Raw genomic sequence first — 21599 nt, 5'->3', positions numbered from 1 at the left:
CTAACGGTGTGCCCAAATTAAATGTCCCCAAATTAGTGTCCCCAAATTAAAAATAAAAAAAGGCCAGAGCAGAGTGTAAACGAAAGTATTGACTCACTCGCCCCTGCTTTTTTCCTCCCGTAAAACACATCGGTTATAATATACAAGGCTTGTTCATAACGACAGAGAAAACATTGACAACAACACATATGTACCGAACAGGAAAGCACAAGTATTCATGCTTCCCGCAGAAGTCATATTTTGTGATAACGTTAGCACAAACACAGAATCCAAATGCAGAACTCCGACAACAAAAGTTAGTTCCAAAAGGTTTATTGTTCACACACAGGTGAAAAAAATATAATGAGTGACAGAATCTTGAGGATAATGGTTGGGGATTTTCTCCTCAGATTCGTCCTCTGGATCGAGGGCAGCAGCCCGTCTCCCCGAGCGGTGTTAGGATTCTTTTCCCCGACTGGGGAAAAGCAAAGGGAGGTCAGGGACGGAAACAGGTCATACACAGGCAGGCTAACAATCGAGCAACAGGACATAAGGACTAGGCAAACTCACGTACCGGTAGTCAGGGCGAGAAGGTCAAAACCAGATCAGATGAGGCAGACAAAAACCGACAGGGATCAGGCAGAAGACGAAAAACCGAGGAATCCAAAACAGGTCAAAAAACAGGCGAACAAACGAGGTCAAGTACGCTGGTCTGAACTACTGGAGTTACAAACTGGCGACTGACAAAGGGAAAAGACAGGGTTTAAATACACAAAAGGGAGGGAAGACAACTAGACACAGGTGAAGCAAATTAGGGCGGAGACAGGTAACCAGGTCAGAGGTCAGGATGAGCGGGGAACAGGAAGTAAAGACGACAGACAAGACACATGAGGGGAAACTTAACAAAATAAAACAGGAAGTGACACACAAAACATAAAAGACAGACAAGACCAGACTATTGTCTGGCAGCAGGTATGACATATTTGCGCCGTTTGATTGGTCTAAATCACCCGTTTCGGCCAATGAGAGGTGATGAGAGCTTGGAGATTGACTCGTACGTTGTACGCCAAAGGTTTTCTCTCAACAACCATGCCTCGTGGGCGACCTATAAGTTCAGGCCGCTCACATAACAAACGCAGTGAAACATATGACATATGAATTATCTGCCTGCATGCAGTCCTGTGATTTTGGAATTAAAATCAGCTGGCCATATGCTGATCAATACTTCTGGAAATTAGACTTGTGGAATCCATGCCTTCATACTCTTGAATATATCTGAAATAGTCTGAGAAAACAGGAATTACTGTTGAAAAATCTAATCCCGCACCCACCCCCTCCGCCGATTCCAGCATCTGATGTGCCCAAATTAAAGTAATCTAAAGCCCTGTCTACAGGGTGGGGAAGCAAAATGTACAATATTTTGAGGCAGGGATTGAAAGACAGTGTATGACCAGTTAGTTTATTGAAAGTCATGAGAATTTATTTGCCACAAGAAAATGTACATAATAGAAAATGTTTTTATTCTATGTGTCCTCCTTCTTTCTCAATAACTGCCTTCACACGCTTCCTGAAACTTGCGCAAGTGTTCCTCAAATATTGGGGTGACAACTTCTCCCATTCTTCTTTAATAGTATCTTCCAGACTTTCTCGTAATAGTTTTGCTCATAGTCATTCTCTTCTTTCCATTATAAACAGTCTTTATGGACACTCCAACTATTTTTGAAATCTCCTTTGGTGTGACGAGTGCATTCAGCAAATCACACACTCTTTGACGTTTGCTTTCCTGATTACTCATATGGGCAAAAGTTTCTGAAAAGGTATGGATAATAGTGTTAGGTATGATTATGACATCAATATACAGGGGTTGGACAAAATAATGGAAACACCTTCTGTGATGCCACAATGTTAGGTGTTTCCATTATTTTGTCCAACCCCTGTATGTTTGGTTTCAAAACAATTGACGTAGTGCCTGCTGAGAAAAAACAACTAAATGTTCATTGTAAATTTTGCTTCCCCACCCTGTATACACTGGAAAAAGTCAAAATCTTACCAAGATAATTTTCACTTGTTCAATTGGCAGATTTTTTGGCTTGAATTAAGCCAAAAAAATCTTGAATTAAGCAAAACAAAAAACAAAAAACAAAAAACAAAACTTGAATTAAGAAAAAAAGATCTTGAATTAAGCAACAAAATCTTGAATTAAGCAAAAAAAAAAAAAATCTTGAATTAAGCAAAAAAATCTTAAATTAAGCAACAAACCTTAAATTAAGCAACAGATCTTGAATTAAGCAAAAAAAAATCCTCAATTAAGCAAAAAAATCTTGAATTAAGCTAAAAAAAAATCTTAAATTAAGCAAAAAAAAAATCTTGAATTAAGCAAAATAATTTTGAATTAAGCAAAAAAAAAAAATAAAAATAAAAAATCTTGAATTAAGCAAAAAACCTTGAATTAAGCCAAAATAAAAAATAAAAAAATCATGATTTAAGACAAAAAATCTGCCAATGGAACAAGTGACAATTATCTTGTTCAGATTTGTTGAAATCAGATTTTCTAGATCTACTGTCTATAAATCAGTTCTTACATCTCACTAAAAAGTTCCTCTTTAGGTGATTCTGTCTGATTTTAAGTGTGATGAGATATTTGGACTAGAAATGAGACAAATACACTTGGTCAGATTTAGATTTTTGCAGTGTAAAATAATCACAAGTGGTCTAATCTTCATTTCCAAACTTTGCATCGGGCAGAAGTGAAAATATAAATGACTTCATGCATTTATGTGTCTTTGCCTGCAGAGGGCGATGTCTGACCGTTCAATCCTTGCTGCTCAGCTGTAGAAGGTTTAATACCTGACACGAAACCCATTTAACACTTTGAATTCTATAAAAACCAGAGGAATTCTGTTAATGAGCTCCAATTTTAGGTGTTTTCCAGGATGCCCTTCGTTAAACAGTGAAATTAAGCGTTGTTGAACCTTATTTAGTTTGATAGCTGTCATTTAAAGGAGACAGCCCCTGCCAGTAGACCCAGGCTGGTCAGGGTAAATATTTACTGGGGGGTTAAACAGGTCGGCCTCATTATTAGGAACACTGAGACACCAGTGTGCACTTCTGCTGGAACACACTGACTGTGTGTCCTGCGCAGTGGGGGGGTGGGGTGGGGTGGTGGGGCATGTGTGGAACCACAGCTTAGTTCCCTGAAGAGCTTTTCAGAAACAGTTAGTGAACCAGCAGCTCCGACCACAGTCCCACCTCTGTCATCTGACTTATTTATCACATTATCACATACTGGACTTGAAGAAAACAAGTACAGATCTGAGAGTGTGTGTGTGTGTGTGTGTGTGTGTGTGTGTGTAGGTGTGTGTGTGTGTGTGTGTGTGTGTGTGGAGCTGAGGTCAGACCAAGACTGTCACTAATTAAACTATAGTAGAATAATAATAATAATAATAATAATAATAATAATAATAATAATAATATTCAAACATTCATATTTATTATATTTAGGTTAGTTTTTCTGGTAAATTGTGCTTGGATGAACATATATTCTGACCAGGGCAGAAAAAGTCTGAGTCGGTCCCAAATGTGTGTAAACGGTTCAAATCCCAGACGCAGACGCAGATACCGCTGGTCAAAGGGAATTGTTTTCTTCTTGTGGATCCAGACTGAAGGAACAGACAGATAGAACAGACAGACAGAACAGACAGACAAATAGAAACAGACAGATAGAACAGACAGACAGAACAGACAGATAGAACAGACAGATAGAACAGACAGAACAGACAGACAGATGGAACAGACAGACAGATAGAACAGACAGACAGAACAGACAGATAGAACAGACAGACAGAACAGACAGAACAGACAGACAGATGGAACAGACAGACAGATAGAACAGACAGACAGAACAGACAGATAGAACAGACAGACAGAACAGACAGAACAGACAGACAGATGGAACAGACAGACAGATAGAACAGACAGACAGAACAGACAGATAGAACAGACAGACAGAACAGACAGACAGAACAGACAGAACAGACAGACAGATGGAACAGACAGACAGATAGAACAGACAGATAGAACAGACAGATAGAACAGACAGAACAGACAGACAGATGGAACAGACAGACAGATAGAACAGACAGACAGAACAGACAGATAGAACAGACAGACAGAACAGACAGACAGAACAGACAGAACAGACAGACAGATGGAACAGACAGACAGATAGAACAGACAGACAGATAGAACAGACAGACAGAACAGACAGATAGAACAGACAGACAGATAGAACAGACAGACAGAACAGACAGATAGAACAGACAGATAGAACAGACAGAACAGACAGACAGATGGAACAGACAGACAGATAGAACAGACAGACAGAACAGACAGATAGAACAGACAGACAGAACAGACAGAACAGACAGACAGATGGAACAGACAGACAGATAGAACAGACAGACAGAACAGACAGATAGAACAGACAGAACAGACAGACAGATGGAACAGACAGACAGATAGAACAGACAGACAGAACAGACAGATAGAACAGACAGACAGAACAGACAGACAGAACAGACAGAACAGACAGACAGATGGAACAGACAGACAGATAGAACAGACAGATAGAACAGACAGATAGAACAGACAGAACAGACAGACAGATGGAACAGACAGACAGATAGAACAGACAGACAGAACAGACAGATAGAACAGACAGACAGAACAGACAGATAGAACAGACAGACAGATAGAACAGACAGACAGAACAGACAGATAGAACAGACAGACAGAAGGAACAGACAGATAGAACAGACAGACAGATGGAACAGACAGACAGATAGAACAGACAGACAGAACAGACAGATAGAACAGACAGACAGATGGAACAGACAGACAGATAGAACAGACAGACAGAACAGACAGACAGATAGAACAGACAGACAGATGGAACAGACAGACAGATAGAACAGACAGACAGATAGAACAGACAGACAGAACAGACAGACAGAACAGACAGATAGAACAGACAGACAGATAGAACAGACAGACAGAACAGACAGACAGATAGAACAGACAGACAGATGGAACAGACAGACAGACAGAACAGACAGATAGAACAGACAGACAGATAGAACAGACAGACAGATAGAACAGACAGACAGAACAGACAGACAGAACAGACAGATAGAACAGACAGACAGATAGAACAGACAGACAGATAGAACAGACAGACAGAACAGACAGACAGATAGAACAGACAGACAGATGGAACAGACAGACAGATAGAACAGACAGACAGAACAGACAGACAGATAGAACAGACAGACAGATGGAACAGACAGACAGATAGAACAGACAGACAGATAGAACAGACAGACAGAACAGACAGACAGAACAGACAGATAGAACAGACAGACAGATAGAACAGACAGACAGAACAGACAGACAGATAGAACAGACAGACAGATGGAACAGACAGACAGAACAGACAGACAGAACAGACAGATAGAACAGACAGACAGATAGAACAGACAGACAGATAGAACAGACAGACAGAACAGACAGACAGACAGAACAGACAGACAGACAGATAGAACAGACAGACAGAACAGACAGACAGATAGAACAGACAGACAGAACAGACAGACAGACAGATAGAACAGACAGACAGAACAGACAGACAGACAGATAGAACAGACAGACAGATAGAACAGACAGACAGATGGAACAGAAAGACAGATAGAACAGACAGACAGATAGAACAGACAGACAGAACAGACAGACAGAACAGACAGACAGACAGAACAGACAGATAGAACAGACAGACAGATAGAACAGACAGACAGATAGAACAGACAGACAGAACAGACAGACAGATGTGACGTCCTGCTGTGTCCCAGTAGGACGTGTTCTCAGCAGGACTTTTCGCTCCTTATCTTCCTTATGCAGCTCACACCAATGACACCAACAAAAGTCTGTTTCCTTTGCCGTCCTATTGTGGCTCTCCTCACATTCTGCGCTCTTGCCAGAGGATGGGTTTGGAAGCGTGGCGTCGCTGACATCCATCCATCCCACTGTAGCAGCTTTCAGAGCCACAGAGTCAGACGATGGGAAGGAAAAACCAGTTTGAGTCCAGCCTGATTATCTGCATCAGAACTGGATCCAGTTTAAAACAAATGGGACAGTTTTCTGTCCTTATTCTGTTCTGTGTCAAACAGAGGTGATTTCTCACAGACTGCAAGGGAAGCTCAGCTTCCCCTAAAATTACAAAAATGAAATGGTTAAATATGTTTGGTTGTGTTGACATTTCATTGACTACAAATGTGTTAGAACACGTTCATCTCACAGACGAGTTCGTTCAGAATCAGCTTTATCACAAATCAACAGACTCGATGTTCACTTCTCCTCCATTCCTGTGTCTCTGTTTTCTCATTCGATCTCTGCTCAGTGCATTTGTCCGTAGACGCTCAGCGTCCATGCACTTCACTGGGACTGAGTGGAACAGTTTTTTTCATTGCCTCAAAACTGGATGGTAATTGGATAAATGCCACGATGTTGTCCCGCCCTCAGACGCTCGGTGTCTCTGGGGGTGAATGGAACTGTGGGCGGAGCTCGGCTGGGCTGGACGCTGAGCTTCCACGTGCTGATTGGAGGATCAGTCGAAAATTTGATTGACAGCTATTTTGAGACCTACCCCTTCACTGACACAGTTCAGTTTAATACCGTCACACATTCTGCTGTGAAATCGACAGATAAACCACTACGAAATTACTCGTTCATTTCTTGCACTGTAAATAAAACACACTCATTGTACTTCCTTGTTTCAATTTAACATAATTTCAACATTTTCTTGTTTCATTTACATAATTTAATCATTTCTTGCCGGAGTTTAATATCATTTTGTAGATAGTTAAATCAATCATACTGTTGCTAGGTCAGCGTGAACTAGCTATCTGACAAGGTGCACACGATGGCAGACAATGCTAATGGAGCGGAGGGACGAATTTATGTTTGAATAACTTGACAATTTTTTTGATGTAAGCTGACAAGGAGCTTCCCCTCTCTGAAAGACGAGCAGCCGCCACTGGTGTCAAATATCCAAGGAGGACATTTAGGACACATTTGATCAGCTTTTCTTTCCTTCCTTTCTTTCTCTTCTCATCATGATATAAAGACTTTAAATGTATTTTTGTTCAAATGCTTTTTTCGTACTTCAGAAAAACACTCGTGATCATGAGGGTGTATGTTTTCCAAGTTACTGTAAACGTATTAATAACATCGGAGAAATGTAAAATAATCAGAATTTAATATTACACTGGAAAAAAAAACAGCTTTTAAACACAAGAATAAAAATATTATTATTGAATTATTCCATTAGACTTGAAAAGCTTAGATTTTCCTTCAATGGCTCCTTAAAGTCATTTGAAAAAACTTGGAGACCTCTCTTAAATTAGATTGAAACCTTGACATCTCTGCCTGATCGTGATAACTGAGCCCCCCACCCCCCCCATCTTTTTTCTGTTTGCTTTGTTTTGTTTGTTTTTTGTTTTGTTTTATTTTTGCTGCACTTTTTGTTTTGTTTTGTTTTGTTAATTAAACAGTTGTTGTATCTATTCTGTGCTGATTACTTATCAACATTGGATTTACATTGAGGATTGTCTTCTTTTAGGTAGGGTGGGATTGTGGGAGGGATAAAAAAAAAAATGAAAGAATGGAAGTCCTTTTTATCACATTGCAATGTCATGTTATGCCAGTGAAATTACTTCCAATAAAGAAAATTAATAACAAAACAAAACATAAACTAAGTAAAATTATCTGCCAATAGAACAAGAAAATGAGGCAAGACTTTTTTTTTTTTTTAATTAGTGATAGTTAACAAGACATTGTGGATAGAAAAAAACAACAACAACACATAAACAAAGGGAAAATCAAACAAATAAACAAACAAAAAACAACAACAACAACAGTGTTCTCCTCCCGTCCCTGTCTTGTGTCCATATTTGGTCTCTCTTTACTCGTTCATTCTGCTCCTCTCAGTCCTCTCACTTCCTTGTGAGTTTCCACTTCTGTTTGTTCATGACTACAGGGACATTTCAGGAGCACTTGACCTCTGACCTCTGACCTCTGGGTGTTGGACAGTGGTGCAGTCTTTCAGTAGTGTTTCTGTCCACATCCAACCTCCTTTATTAATGCGTCTTTGCACTGATCAGCAGAAGAGGAAACTTCTGCATCTTCTCTGTGTTTTGAGATGAAACGAAGGGAAGGTTATTTTTCCAGGTGTTTGACTCAGTGGGACAAATGTGTCGTCCCTGGTCTGGGCAGAACAGTCTGTCTCTGTCCCATCCAGCTGTTTCATGCTTCTGTCATGGAGGCGTAGTTGAAGGTGCAAAAAAAAAATGATGGTGTTTTGGTTCATTTTTCTGTTTTAGTTCTTTTTCGCTGTTTTTGTAACGTTTTTCTCTATGGAGCTCCGCCTACAGTTTTAAAAGACACATTCACTATCATAAAACTTCCACCTCATTGTTTTTCCTCTCATTTAGGTTTTCCTAAAGGTGGAGCTCTTCCCTCTTTTGGTAAAGTGTCCGCTCCTCCATCCAAAGTTCCGGACCGCCCCACCCCACAGCCACACCCACAGGACCTGGACTCTCTGGTGCAGAGGGCCGAGCACATCCCTGCAGGGACCCGGACCCCCATGTGCAACAAGTGCAACAGCGTCATCAGGTAAACGGTAGATCTGCCCTTCACCACCTGAACACACCAGCTTCTCCAAACTCCTGGATCCTACCAGGGAGTGAGGACTGTCATGGTGTTTCTGTGGATACTTTAGGCTACATAAACACCCACAATCCTTTGCACAAGTCTTTTAAAACTGTTACTATATGAACAGAAGTCACTCATTCATCAGGTCAATGTGCATTTCAAATTATTTAAAGAACATACTGTATTTATTATAGTCATAAATCATACAGTATGAGTTGAAATGTTTTAAGTGATTTAAAAATGTCGACACATCAGATGGTTCTGTGTTGAACAGCTGAATTCTGCTTCATCTCTATTACTGTCCTCAAAAGTAAAAGTATTGACTGATATTCAATGAAATACTAGTGTCACTGTAAACCTGGAATAATAATAATTTACTGGACAGATGAGCTTTGTGAGGGGCTGCTGCAGCTGGATACCACCTTCATTCAGTCATTTATGGCTTTATTTCTGTCCAACAAGATTGATACCAGCCTTCATATATATATATATATATATATATATATATATATATATATTTATGTATATATATATATATATACATATATATATATAGATAGATAGATAGATAGATAGATAGATATAGATATACATATACATATACATATACATAGATAGATAGATAGATAAATAGATAGATATAGATACTGTGTACGTATAAATATAAATATTAATATATATATGTATATATAAATATATATATATATATAGATAGATAGATAGATAGATAGATATAGATATACAGATAGATAGATAGATAGATAGATAGATACTGTGTACGTATAAATATTAATATATATATATATATATATGTGAGTTTTTATGCTGTTGTGTATTTGTACATGCTTACCATACTTGTCTAGCAGTCACCGCCAAAGCGTTCTGTCCATAACAACATGGACAGCAGTCAGCTGTGTGCAGAGTTAGTGTGAATCCCCAGACACACACACACACACACACACACACACAGGCCACTTGGCTCTTGTATATGTATGTGTATATATATATATATATATATATATATATATATATATATATATATATATATATATATATATATATATATATATATACATATATATATATATATATACATATATATATATATATATATATATATATATATATATATATATATATATATATATATATATATAAACACTATCAAACACAATTAGAGCAGTAATTTGTATAACATGTGCTAGACAAATATTATCAATAATTAAATGCTAATAGATGAGATTTCAAAAAAATCCATAAAAACCCCATCTGTCAGATATGACAGAAACGTTTCTGCAGTTCTTCATGTCTGTACGATTAAGGTCCATTGAGGCAAATTAAAGATTATTAATGAATGATTTGTGATTTATTTGCGAGCAGAGTAATGGAAATGAAAGGGCAGAGTGTGTGTGAGAACATGTGTCTGTTGGGTTTCTTCCCAGGGGGCCGTTCCTGGTGGCCATGGGCATGTCCTGGCATCCAGAGGAGTTCAACTGCTCCCACTGCCACTCCTCCTTGGCAGACCGTGGCTTTGTGGAGGAGCGAGGCCAGGTGTACTGTGAACGCTGCTACGAGGACTTTTTGGCCCCCACCTGCTTCCACTGCCAGCACAAGATTCTGGGGGTGTGTGACCAAACTGAAGACATGTTGTTCTGGTTCTACGTCTGATTGTTCTTCAGAAAACAGTTCACAGTGTACATTATTGAAGAAACAGATGCAGAAGTTAATGGTTAATAAATGGATCTGAAAGTGTTGTGTGTGATCTGTGGTGTTTGTTTCCCTGCAGGAGGTCATGAATGCACTGAAGCAGACCTGGCATGTGTCCTGTTTTGTCTGCGCTGCTTGTCAACAGCCAATCAGAGGAAACATGTTCCACATGGAGGACGGAAAGCCATACTGTGAAACAGGTCAGAGCCACATGGCAGGGGTGTCCAATATTTAACCATCTGAATTTAATATAAATAAAATGTCATGAAAATGATTTGGATTGGTCTTCAAAAATGAACTGCCGAGTTAACATAACTTTTCTGATGTTGGTTTATTTTGGACGCTTTAGATGAAAGAATAATTTTCCTTAAATGGAGGAAATTACACAAAGTAACTATGAACAAAACTCAGATCCTGTATGATTATAAAGTAATAAGTTTGTAAGAAAAGCCAATAAAAGGAACCAAATTTGGTGTCAGCAGATTGTCAATGTGTCCTATCAAAGGTCCTATATTTGGTCTCTTGCATTTAATCCATATATGTGTGTATATATATATATATATATATATATATATGAAGTTTGTTATTGACTGTGATGTTTATGAACCTGTGTGTCTGTTGTTGCAGCTCTACACCCAAACTACCATAATTTTTCTTTTCTCCTTAATTAACCCATAAAGACCCAGTGCTTGTTCAGTGGCAGTTTCCAAATCATTTTTTTCTATGTATTTATTCATTCCTAATTTATTTATCACCGTTTATTATAATATAATCCTCTATATTTTGTGTTTTTTCAGTATAAATCATGTATTTTCCTATATTTAATTTTCTGATCATGTAGATGTTCATTAAAGCTCAGATTAAAGTTGTTTTATTATATCAGAAACAGAGAAAACTGAAGAAAAAGTGACTTTTTCAACAAAATCTCTCATTAACTGAACATAAACCCAGTGTCTCCATCCACTGTCATTGATCCAACTCCATGGGTTTTACCGGTGAATCAATGTTGGAGAAGATGATGGTGTTTCCACGGCAACTACGGAGCCTCTGAACGTCCAAATGGGTCATATCTGTTGACCATGAAAAGATGAAGAACTGTATTTTACACCAATTATTGACATGGTTTGATAGGATTAGTGGATGAACAGGTATTAAACAGTTTAGATCAGTAGATGGTTTAGGTTAAAGGTGGACGTTTGGATCTTTAAGGGTTAAGTCTTTATCTCAAAAGGTTGGTTTTGTTCTGAAATATCAATAAATCAGTCAAATTTTATTTACATAACACCACATTATAACAAAAGTTATCTCATGACACTTTTCATTTAGAGCTGGTTCTAGACCACACTCTTTGTTATCATATCCCCCCATCCACCACCCCAACCCCCATCCTCGGCTAAAGTGTGTTTCATGTGTCCTCATGTCTGGTGTCTTCTCTGTCTGAATGCATTTCCTCAGACTACTACCAGCTGTTTGGGACTAACTGCCACGGCTGTGATTTCCCCATCGAAGCTGGAGACAAGTTCCTGGAGGCGCTAGGATTCACCTGGCATGACACCTGCTTTGTGTGTGCAGTAAGTGGACCCTCTGTGATGAACGGAACACCTGGACCTGCAGTTCAGCTGTAGAACCAGGGATCCAGTGGGGTCTTCAAAAGGTCTTAAAAGTCTTGAATTTACAAATCTGCCTTTAACACCTTAAAAAAGTCTTTAAAACAGTGTTTTTCAACCTTGGGGTCATCTGGTCCCCAGTCTTGGAACCTCAGCGGAGGTGATACCAAAAAATTAGTACCAGGCACCAGATTCCAGGTCCTTTTTTTTTTAGTGGAAATGCAAAAAGGTCAAGTCGAGTCAAGTCGAGCCGAGCTGCTACCTCATAGTGGAAACGCTGCATTAGAATTTGAAATCTTTTTTTTTTCTTTAGTTTCAAATGGAAAAAAGATTTTATCCAAATTATTTGTGTCAGTTTCAAACACTTTTTGTTCCATTTATAATTTGTTGTTGTTGATGATATTATTTTTCAAAGTAAGAGGATTTGGCCTGGGTTTGTTACTTTATAAAACTGTTATAAATGTTGTGTTAATAATAATAATAATAATAATAATAATAATAATAATAATAATAATAATAATAATAGCACTGGTCTACAAGGAAAATGCTTCCAGAATAAAAGTAATGAAATTTTACCACATGAGAGTCACTCATAAAGAAAAGTCAAGTCAAAAATGCTGGTTGGCTGAACTTTCCAAGATACAGCCTTGGGTCAAAATGTGAAACTCAAGAATTAACGAGAGAATGGGTTTGACTCAAAAGGAATATTTGTCTCAGAGCTACAAGATCTACTTCAGAACACTGTCTGCACATTAGAATACATTCACTTTACAGGTTCTGTTTAGTGGAAGATTTAGAAAACTATTATATAAATGTACATAAACCAATATATATGTGTAATAACACTTAATCATATACCTTGAAAACATCAGCAAACCGGCACTTTTGTCATTTATTTTCCAATTAATCTTATTAAAATACGTAACATTTAGCACATTTAATGTCTGAAGAAAATCATTTCTAAAAAATTGTAGACCAGTGTAATAGTAATAATAATAATAATAATAATAACAATAATAACTTTATTTATATAGCACCTTTAAACACTGAATTTACAAAGTGCTTTGACAGACAAAGCAAAAGTGCATGACAGCAGAATAAAAACATAGAAAACAACACAACACAATAAAAGAGATAAGTACAGCAAACATGAAAACATGACTAACTTTGAATGTATCGTAGTGGAGAGGGTAGAAATAACAGAACATGACGGTGTCAGATCAAAAGAAAATGAAGTTCATACCAGTTGTATTTGTGTGTCTCTGTCGCAAAGGTGTGCACTGTCAGTTTGGAAGGTCAGCCATTCTTCTCCAAAAAAGACAAACCTCTGTGTAAGAAACACGCCCACAGCGTCAACATCTGATCCACCCGGACCAGGACTTCATGGGACCAGGACTTCATGGGACAAGTCCACCATGTCGGTTTTACAGCAAATTATCTGATGATTTGTCTGTTTGTGAATTCTATAAGAACAACATCTGGTCTGAGGCTCCACTATAATCATGAATTTTTGACATAGCCTTATTTTAATATGAAATCTTCAGGTTCTCTAGAGAATTATGCATTTCAGTCCACTGCTATGCACCTTTACCACTGTCTGTGCTAATGTACGTGTCATTAAGTGGAATACTTATTGTTAGTGTTGGGTTTTTTCTGCTTTGGGTTGGACGTGTTTTGCTTTTTCACTGACGTTTTGATTCAGAGGTGGTTGGTTTTAATCACCCATTGGTTCCTCACACCATCAGATACTCGGAAAAAGTCATGGTGACAAATCTCTGCCATGTGTTACTAATTAGGGATGCACAATATTTTTTATTTTTTTTTTTTTACAACCGATACTGATAACTTCCTTCTTCTTGTAACCGATACCGAAAACAAACCAATAGTTCCCGTCCTTCACATTCTTTTATTATTATTTAAAGTCAGTTTTAAACTCAGTTAATAGTAAATTGGCTGTCAAACTTTCTTTCAGGGGCCACCCATATTCAGCCCAGTTTGATCTCCAGTGGGCCGGACTAGTAAAATAATAGCATAATAACCTATAAATAATGACAACTCCAAATTTTTTAGTGCAAAAAGTAACATTAAATGATGAAACTATTTCTATCCAAACCAAAAAAGATATCAAAACCCTGAAAAAACTGAAATTTCAGAAGAAAAATAAATACAATTTTATCAATATTCTGCCTCAACTTATGATTCCTACATGTGCATTGCAGATCAGATCTACCAAGGCACAAAACATGCAGAATATTGTTAAAATTGCACTTATTTTCTTTCGACATTCCAGGTTGTTCATATTTGTTCAGGTTAGTCACATTTTACTGTTAAAGGATATCAGAATTTAATGTTCTTTGCAATAAATCAAAGAGACAAAATTGGTGTTGCCATTATTTACAAGCATAACGTCATATTATTTTTCTCACATTAAACCAAGAAGAAAATTTGGAGTCATTATTTTTAGGTTATTATGCTGTTATTTTTGAGTTTGATGTCCTTGACTGTTAATATCTTCAGGGTAATTTTTGCATTTTGCACTTTGTAAATTCATCCCGCTGGCCAGATTGGAACCTTTGGCAGGCCGGTTTTGGCCCCTGGGCCGCATGTTTGACACCTGTGAATTAAGTGGTGCCAGGCCTAACAAGCCCCGCCCCTCACACATAAAGAGGGTATGCACATACGTCACTTCCCCCCTAGGCCACGCCCCTCTAAGTCAGACTGAGTGGCAAAAACCAACCTGCTCAACATGACGGAGTATAGCAGTAAACACAGCCAGACCAGGAAAATGTGAAATATGAAATTAAATTAAGGACAGTTGGACTGGACATGGATCTGTACGAGCTACCAAAGAACGAGTGGTCCACGAACACTGACATGTGGACAGAAATGGAGGATCCTGACATCCAGGGTGGAGGGGATCATCGCTGTTTTTACATGAAACAAATATACATGGTTTCATCATCACTGACAACCAGGGTCTAAAACTGGGGCCCAGAACCAGCTGATCCACAGTGCATTTACAGTAGACCGTGGACTGACCCCAGTGAATATATGCATGATCTACTGGGACTGAGGAGATTTACTGAGTCTAGTTCAGATCAAGTACTTTATACAACACAGATACTACTGCTGTGGACCAGCAGGGGACCACTGGATTCTGGGAAATTATGATATTTTTTCCCTCCTGTTTTTAAATTACGACATTATTCTTGTAATATTATGGCTTTATTGTTGGAATATAACGACTTTAATCTCATAAACGAATGACATTTTTGTTAAATTATGAGTTTTTTTTTTTATAACTACGTCTTTATTCTCATAACATTGTGATTCTTTTTGTATTTGACTTTATTATCATAAAATTACAGGTTTTATATCGATATTTTATGACTTTATACTCATAGTGATAAGTGTTTTTATTTTCTCATGTGGCTCTAATATGCTGTCGTAGTTTTATTCTCCAGTTCCCCCGTATTTGAAAAACTGGGTTAGCCTCAGTTTCAGTTAGTTTACTAATCATGTAGGAGCACAAGGTTCAGAATCACAAAATGAAGACAAAAACCATGAAAGATCTGATCATGAAACCAAGAGCTTTACTAAGAAGTAACGTCAGCCAAAACAATATGTAATTTAAGGTCTGATTTGACCCAAAAATACAGCATAAATTAATGTTAGCTGACACCAAACAGGATCCACAGATCTAGGTTTGGTTTCCTGGATTTGTGGATCCATCTACTTCTCTTTTCTTTGTCTTTCGGTGTCTGTAAAACGATAGCTCCGACTGCTTTTTAAACCTGTTCATACAATTAATCGCACAACAGCTCTTCCCCATTTTTTATTAAATATTGTTCTTCAGTTTAGACAGTATTGAAGCCAACGCTGCCACTCATCTCCCTCTTTCTGCCACTCAGTGGGCAGAACCATAGTGACTTCCGCTAGCGGTGACGTCATGTGCATACCCTCTACTGTATCTTATTTTGGGATCGATCCAGCTGATGTCATCATGTTTACGCATGTGCTGATGCACCAAATCTAAACAAATTAGATTCATTATTATGGGCTGTATTTATTGGTGAAAAATTGAATTATCTGAATGATGTCATTTTTTTCTATATCAGACCGATAATTACACTGGGTTACAAAAAAATGTTTTTTGCGAGTTCTCTAGGCTTTTTCAACTGAATTAGGACCATTTTGCACCGCTAAATCCAAAAATGACATCTGTTTTTCTCAATCAGGTCAGGATTTTTTGCTAATTTGATTTTGAAAAATTTGATCTTCTCACAAAATTGATAACATTTTTGTGACTTTATCAGTTGATTTTTTATATAGTTCTCACCCAAAATAGGTTTTAAGGGAAAAAAAAATCCTTTTCTAACAGGATTCCTGTTAGGTACAATGGTGTATTCACCGCAGATGTAGCAGAAATCGTCAGGCTTATTTTTGCAAGATCTTCTAGTCGAAGCCATTTCATTCACCTGTAATATTAAAAAAAACATTAATCATAAATTGGCAAAAGTAAAATCTTCAGAACTTGTTTATTGCAAGAAATATGAAAGAATTTTGTATCATATGATGTGAAAATGCCCATAAATGTAAGCAAAAATGTTAAAAAGCCAATATGTAGCATAGTTCAGAAAGTTGACCTGATTGAGCAAAATTAATGTGATTTTTGGATTCAGCACACCAAAATTATCCTAAATCAGCTCAAAAAACTTCAACAATAAATTTGTTGTTGACCAGTGTTATCAGCACCGATACTTATTGTGCATCCCTAATACTAATGTCAGCCCAAGATTAAAAAGCAGAAACATGTTCATGTATAAACAAAGACCATTCGGTTAAACCTGGTGTGGCCTTGGAAGTGGCAGGTTTAAATTTTATGCTTCTATGTCCTTTTCCAAAGCATCACTTTGAGACCCAAACTTTCACTTTTATATCTGTTCCTGACCTAGATTTATAAAAATAAGTCAGTTGCTGTATTATTTACATTTTACTGTGTCTTCCACCATCACTTTGTCGGATCTTCAGAACGTCCATAACAGACTGGACCATAATAACTACTGCTCTAATGACAGATCAGGTCATAATGTTAAAGGAACTCATCAGTAACGAACACATGACATAATTAAAATGATCACACACACAAACATGAGACTGACTTTTTATTGTCAAAGCACTGTGGGAAATTCTTTTGTTTTACAGTTTCCATCTTATGTAGGGATGGGAATCGAGAACCGGTTCTTTTTGAGAACCGGATCTCAGTAGCTGGATTCCTTGGAATTGTTTGCTTGCCTGCTTAACGATTCTGCTTATCGATTCCGCCTTCGTTGCGCATGCGTGATGACGTCACACGTACGCTGCATTGTTTTGGTCAGAGCGTAGCCAACATAGCGGTCTAAACAGACGACACCAGGTCCGCTGGAACACTGTCAAAGCTTCCAGTTCTTCAAAAGGGTGGAATCCCTCCAGTATGTTCAAACATTTGTCCACAGCATGTGATTCATTTGATTTGCTACTTAGTGACGCTTGTGAATCTAGTGAACACCGGTCCGTCCATCACCAGTTCTGGTTCTGGTGCCGGCAACAAACGTCGTACCCCCTAAAATACAAGTTTCCGAAGGTAGAGGAAAGGAAATGAGGTGCACAACAACGGGAGATGGGCTGAGTCGAACTGTTCCACGTAGAGGAAATGCAGCAATAGAAGAATTAGTAAAGCGTCTTTAGTTTCACTTTCACTATAACCCCCCCCCCCCAAACCGGCCGCAGCATCATCTGTTATTATTATTTGCACGTACTGTATATGTTATGTTTTCTGTGCAGAGATGGAAATATAAAAGACAGTTAATGCAAACACACCCATTTGTATTCTTTTATTCCCTCACCCAATAAGAATCGATAAGAGAATCAGATCAATAAGAAAAATCGATAATGGAATCGGAATCATTAAATTCTTATCAATTCCCATCCCTAATTTTATGTTCTTGTTTTGTTGTTTTTGCATTTGAAGGTCTTCCGTCTTATGTCTCTTAACATTTTTTATGACATTTGTAACTTCTTCCATCATTTCCATTTTTTTATTTTTATTTTTTATGTCATTGTCATCCTGTTGCGCAGCAGTGCTGGGTCTGCATCAGTTGGTAGATGGGATCGGTCTAGTTCAGATGAGAGGTTGAACAGGGACGTTTATGTCATGGAGCGGGAAAAGGACTGAAGCGCTCGGTGCTGCGAGGATAACCAACGTGATGAACGGAAACGACATCAAGGAAATGAACAGCAATCTACAGCGAGGGAGGGGCTGGTCCTGGAACCACATACAAGGCCATGGGGGGGTGGAGTCTAGGCAGGCTGGGGAGGGGGTACGGAGGGATCCAGGGAAGGAGAAGAGCACAGACAGGGATCAGAGGGTTCTAGGGAAAGCAGAAGAGCAGAGGGATCCAGGGAAGCAGAAGAGCACTCATGGGGATCACTGGGTTCTAGGGAAATCAGAAGAGCATTTGTGGCACTCAGAGGGTTCTAGGGAAAGCAGAAGTGTACTCACGGGGATCAGATGGTTCTAGGGAAAGCAAAAGAGCCCTCAGGGGTATTAGAGGGTTGTAAGGAAAGCAGATGAGTACAGGGATCAGAGGGTTCTAGGGAAAGCAGAAGAGCACTCACAGGGATCAGAGGGTTCTAGGGAAAGCAGATGAGTACAGGGATCAGAGGGTTCTAGGGAAAGCAGAAGAGCACTCACAGGGATCAGAGGGTTCTAGGGAAAGTAGAAGAGTGCTCACGGGGATCAGAGGGTTCTAGGGAAAGCAGAAGAGCATTTGTGGCGCTCAGAGGGTTCTAGGGAAAGCAGAAGTGTACTCACGGGGATCAGATGGTTCTAGGGAAAGCAAAAGAGCCCTCGGGTATTAGAGGGTTGTAGGGAAAGCAGATGAGTACAGGGATCAGAGGGTTCTAGGGAAAGCAGAAGAGCACTCACAGGGATCAGAGGGTTCTATGGAAAGCAGAAGAGCACAAGAATCAGAGGGATCCAGGGAAGCAGAAGAGCACTCACAAGGATCAGAGGGTTCTAGGGAAAGCAGATGAGTGCTCACAGGGATCAGATGGTTCTAGGGAAAGCAGATGAGTGCTCACAGGGATCAGATGGTTCTAGGGAAAGCAGAAGAGTGCTCACAGGGATCAGATGGTTCTAGGGAAAGCAGAAGAGTGCTCACAGGGATCAGATGGTTCTAGGGAAAGCAGAAGAGTGCTCACAGGGATCAGATGGTTCTAGGGAAAGCAGAAGAGTGCTCACGGTGATCAGATGGTTCTAGGGAAAGCAGAAGAGTGCTCACAGAGATCAGAGGGTTCTGGAGAACGCACAAGAGCGGTCATGAGAGTCAGAGGGTTGGGGATCAGGGGATCCCTCCTGGGAGAGGGAAGATTATGACCTGGCAGGGGCTGGAGCACAGGGGCTGCTTATATGCGGTGCTAATGGGTGATGGGTTGTAGGTGTGGTCAGCTGGTGGAAGGGTGAGTCAGCGGCAAAACCTGGTGCAGACCATGACAGTTTGTGTTTATTTTTGAAATACCTACAACGGCAAGAAAAAGTATGTAAAACCCTTTGAAGTTTTCTGCATGAACTGGTCTTTAAATGTGATCTGATGTGCATGTGAGGCCCCAGTGCAGACAAACAGAATGTGTTTCAGCTCATTCCACCCGAACAGGTGGAACAGACTGTTTCATGTCTGTATTGGACACAGTGCTGCTGGAAAAACTAAATGAACCCTTGGGTTTAGTAACTGGTTGATCGTCCTCTGGGAGCAGGAACCTGAAACAAGCCTTTTTTGGTAGGTGGGGGGTCAGACCTGCACCTGTCCAGGGACATTTCAGACCCTTCCTCCTCACACAACTGCATCAGCTCAGTCATATTCTGAGGAGCTGTGGCTTGAACAGTCCTCTGTGTGGGACTCAGGTCTGGACTCAGATTGGGTCCGGGCTCTGATTGGTTCTGGGTTCTGATTGGCAAACCTGCTCTAAAAACTAATTAAAACTAACTGAATTAGAGAAAAAAAAAAAAGTCAAAACTAAATAAACCTAAACTATAATAAAACTCCAAAACTATTATAACCTTGGTCTCTGCCCAATATTGAAAAATAAATAACAAACAAATAACAACAACAATCACAGCAACAATAAAAATACTTAACAATAAATAGCACTAGCCCTCCTATTGTAATACAAAAACACAAAATAAACATATACAATATAAAGCTGTAAATCAGGCTGTGAAATACTGTGAATTTGGAAATTTCCAACTCTGATTTTCTTTTTTGGAGTCATTAGACCAGTGTTTTTCAACCTTGGGGTCGGGACCCCACGTGGGGCCGCCTGGAATTCAAATGGGGTCGCCTGAAATTTCTAGTAATTGATTAAAAAAAAAAAAAAAATTACTAAAGTGGCAAGGTTTCACTGTAAAAGGATCGATGTTATTCCAATGCAAACTTTGGTGCTGCTGGTGGATCTACACCCCAGGTGAGCCTCTAAGTAAGACCCTCTTTCCTCCTCATTTCAGTTAAACCCCTTGAACACTGGGTTCAGATGTTTGTGCTGCAAGATTTTATCAGTTTGACAAAGAACAGACTGTACCACACAACTTAAAAAGTGGATTAGGAGCAGTTAATGCAGTGTTTTTGAACCTTAGGGTCAGGACCCTACGTAGGGTCGCCTGGAATTTCTAGTAATTGATTTTTTTTTTATTAAAACATACTAATACAAATTTACATTATATAACTTAAATGTTGTGTAAAATTAACATTTATTTGCAACATATTGTAGTAAACTATTACATAGTCAAAAACAAATTAATTTTAGCAAAAAAAAAAAAAAGTCTTTGTTTTGAATGTCTGGGGTCACCAGAAATTTGTGATGTCAAAATGGGGTCAGGAGCCAACAAAGGTTGGGAACCACTGACTTAGACGAAGGGTTTACTTCCTTTTTCCTGTGAGTGTTTCTAACTCATTAAAGACATGAAACATGATAATAGTTTGTGTGGTTTTGGGTTCCACACATTCTGCTTGTCTGTGCTGGAGCCTCAGATGCACATCAGATACATTATAGGACCAGTTCATGCAGAAAAGTACACCATTTTAAAGGGTTCCCATATGTTTCTGTCAGTGTATACAGTAGGTCAGTCACATGTTATTGGCATTGAATCCATTAGAATTTCAGATAATCGTGTTAAGTGTTTGTAAATGTCAGCCTTTAAGAGCTGCGTCCTCCTATGCACAGGATTTGGGTTCTCTAAAGCAGGATATTGAAATATTTTATTTGCTCTCACCAACTGTGTTTTATAATATTTAGCATAATTAATTCTATGAACACGAAATTAATATATTCTTCCAGAAGCTGAGCTCTACTTCCATTTGTTGTACACAATTTCTATGTGGAAACAAACCAAAAAAAACCCCTATTTGTCCAGTGGATTTTCTGTTTTGTCAGGTGGAAATAGGGATTTCTGTACTTACTTCAAATAAAAAGCTCCAATAAAAAACAAGTTTTAAATGTGTTTTTCAT

General features: G+C 38.7%; 1 protein-coding gene across 2 annotated transcripts in view; it reads left to right on the top strand.

Annotated features, from left to right (window-relative positions):
* Positions 1 to 14133, top strand: part of pdlim5b (PDZ and LIM domain 5b) — a 131836-nt gene extending 117703 nt beyond the window's left edge. For both annotated transcript variants that reach the window (XM_030150273.1, XM_030150272.1), the window contains 5 exons: positions 8523 to 8703; positions 10185 to 10365; positions 10529 to 10649; positions 11905 to 12020; positions 13330 to 14133. In XM_030150273.1, coding sequence (XP_030006133.1) covers positions 8523 to 8703; positions 10185 to 10365; positions 10529 to 10649; positions 11905 to 12020; positions 13330 to 13419 — 689 coding nt within the window. In that variant the 3' untranslated portion in view covers positions 13420 to 14133. The remainder of the gene's footprint in view (positions 1 to 8522; positions 8704 to 10184; positions 10366 to 10528; positions 10650 to 11904; positions 12021 to 13329) is intronic.
* Positions 14134 to 21599: the final 7466 nt, after the last annotated feature.

The sequence above is a fragment of the Sphaeramia orbicularis genome, chromosome 12 (genome assembly GCF_902148855.1).
Source record: "Sphaeramia orbicularis chromosome 12, fSphaOr1.1, whole genome shotgun sequence".
Classification (NCBI taxonomy): domain Eukaryota; kingdom Metazoa; phylum Chordata; class Actinopteri; order Kurtiformes; family Apogonidae; genus Sphaeramia; species Sphaeramia orbicularis.
This window is presented reverse-complemented; position numbering and strand designations above follow the sequence as displayed.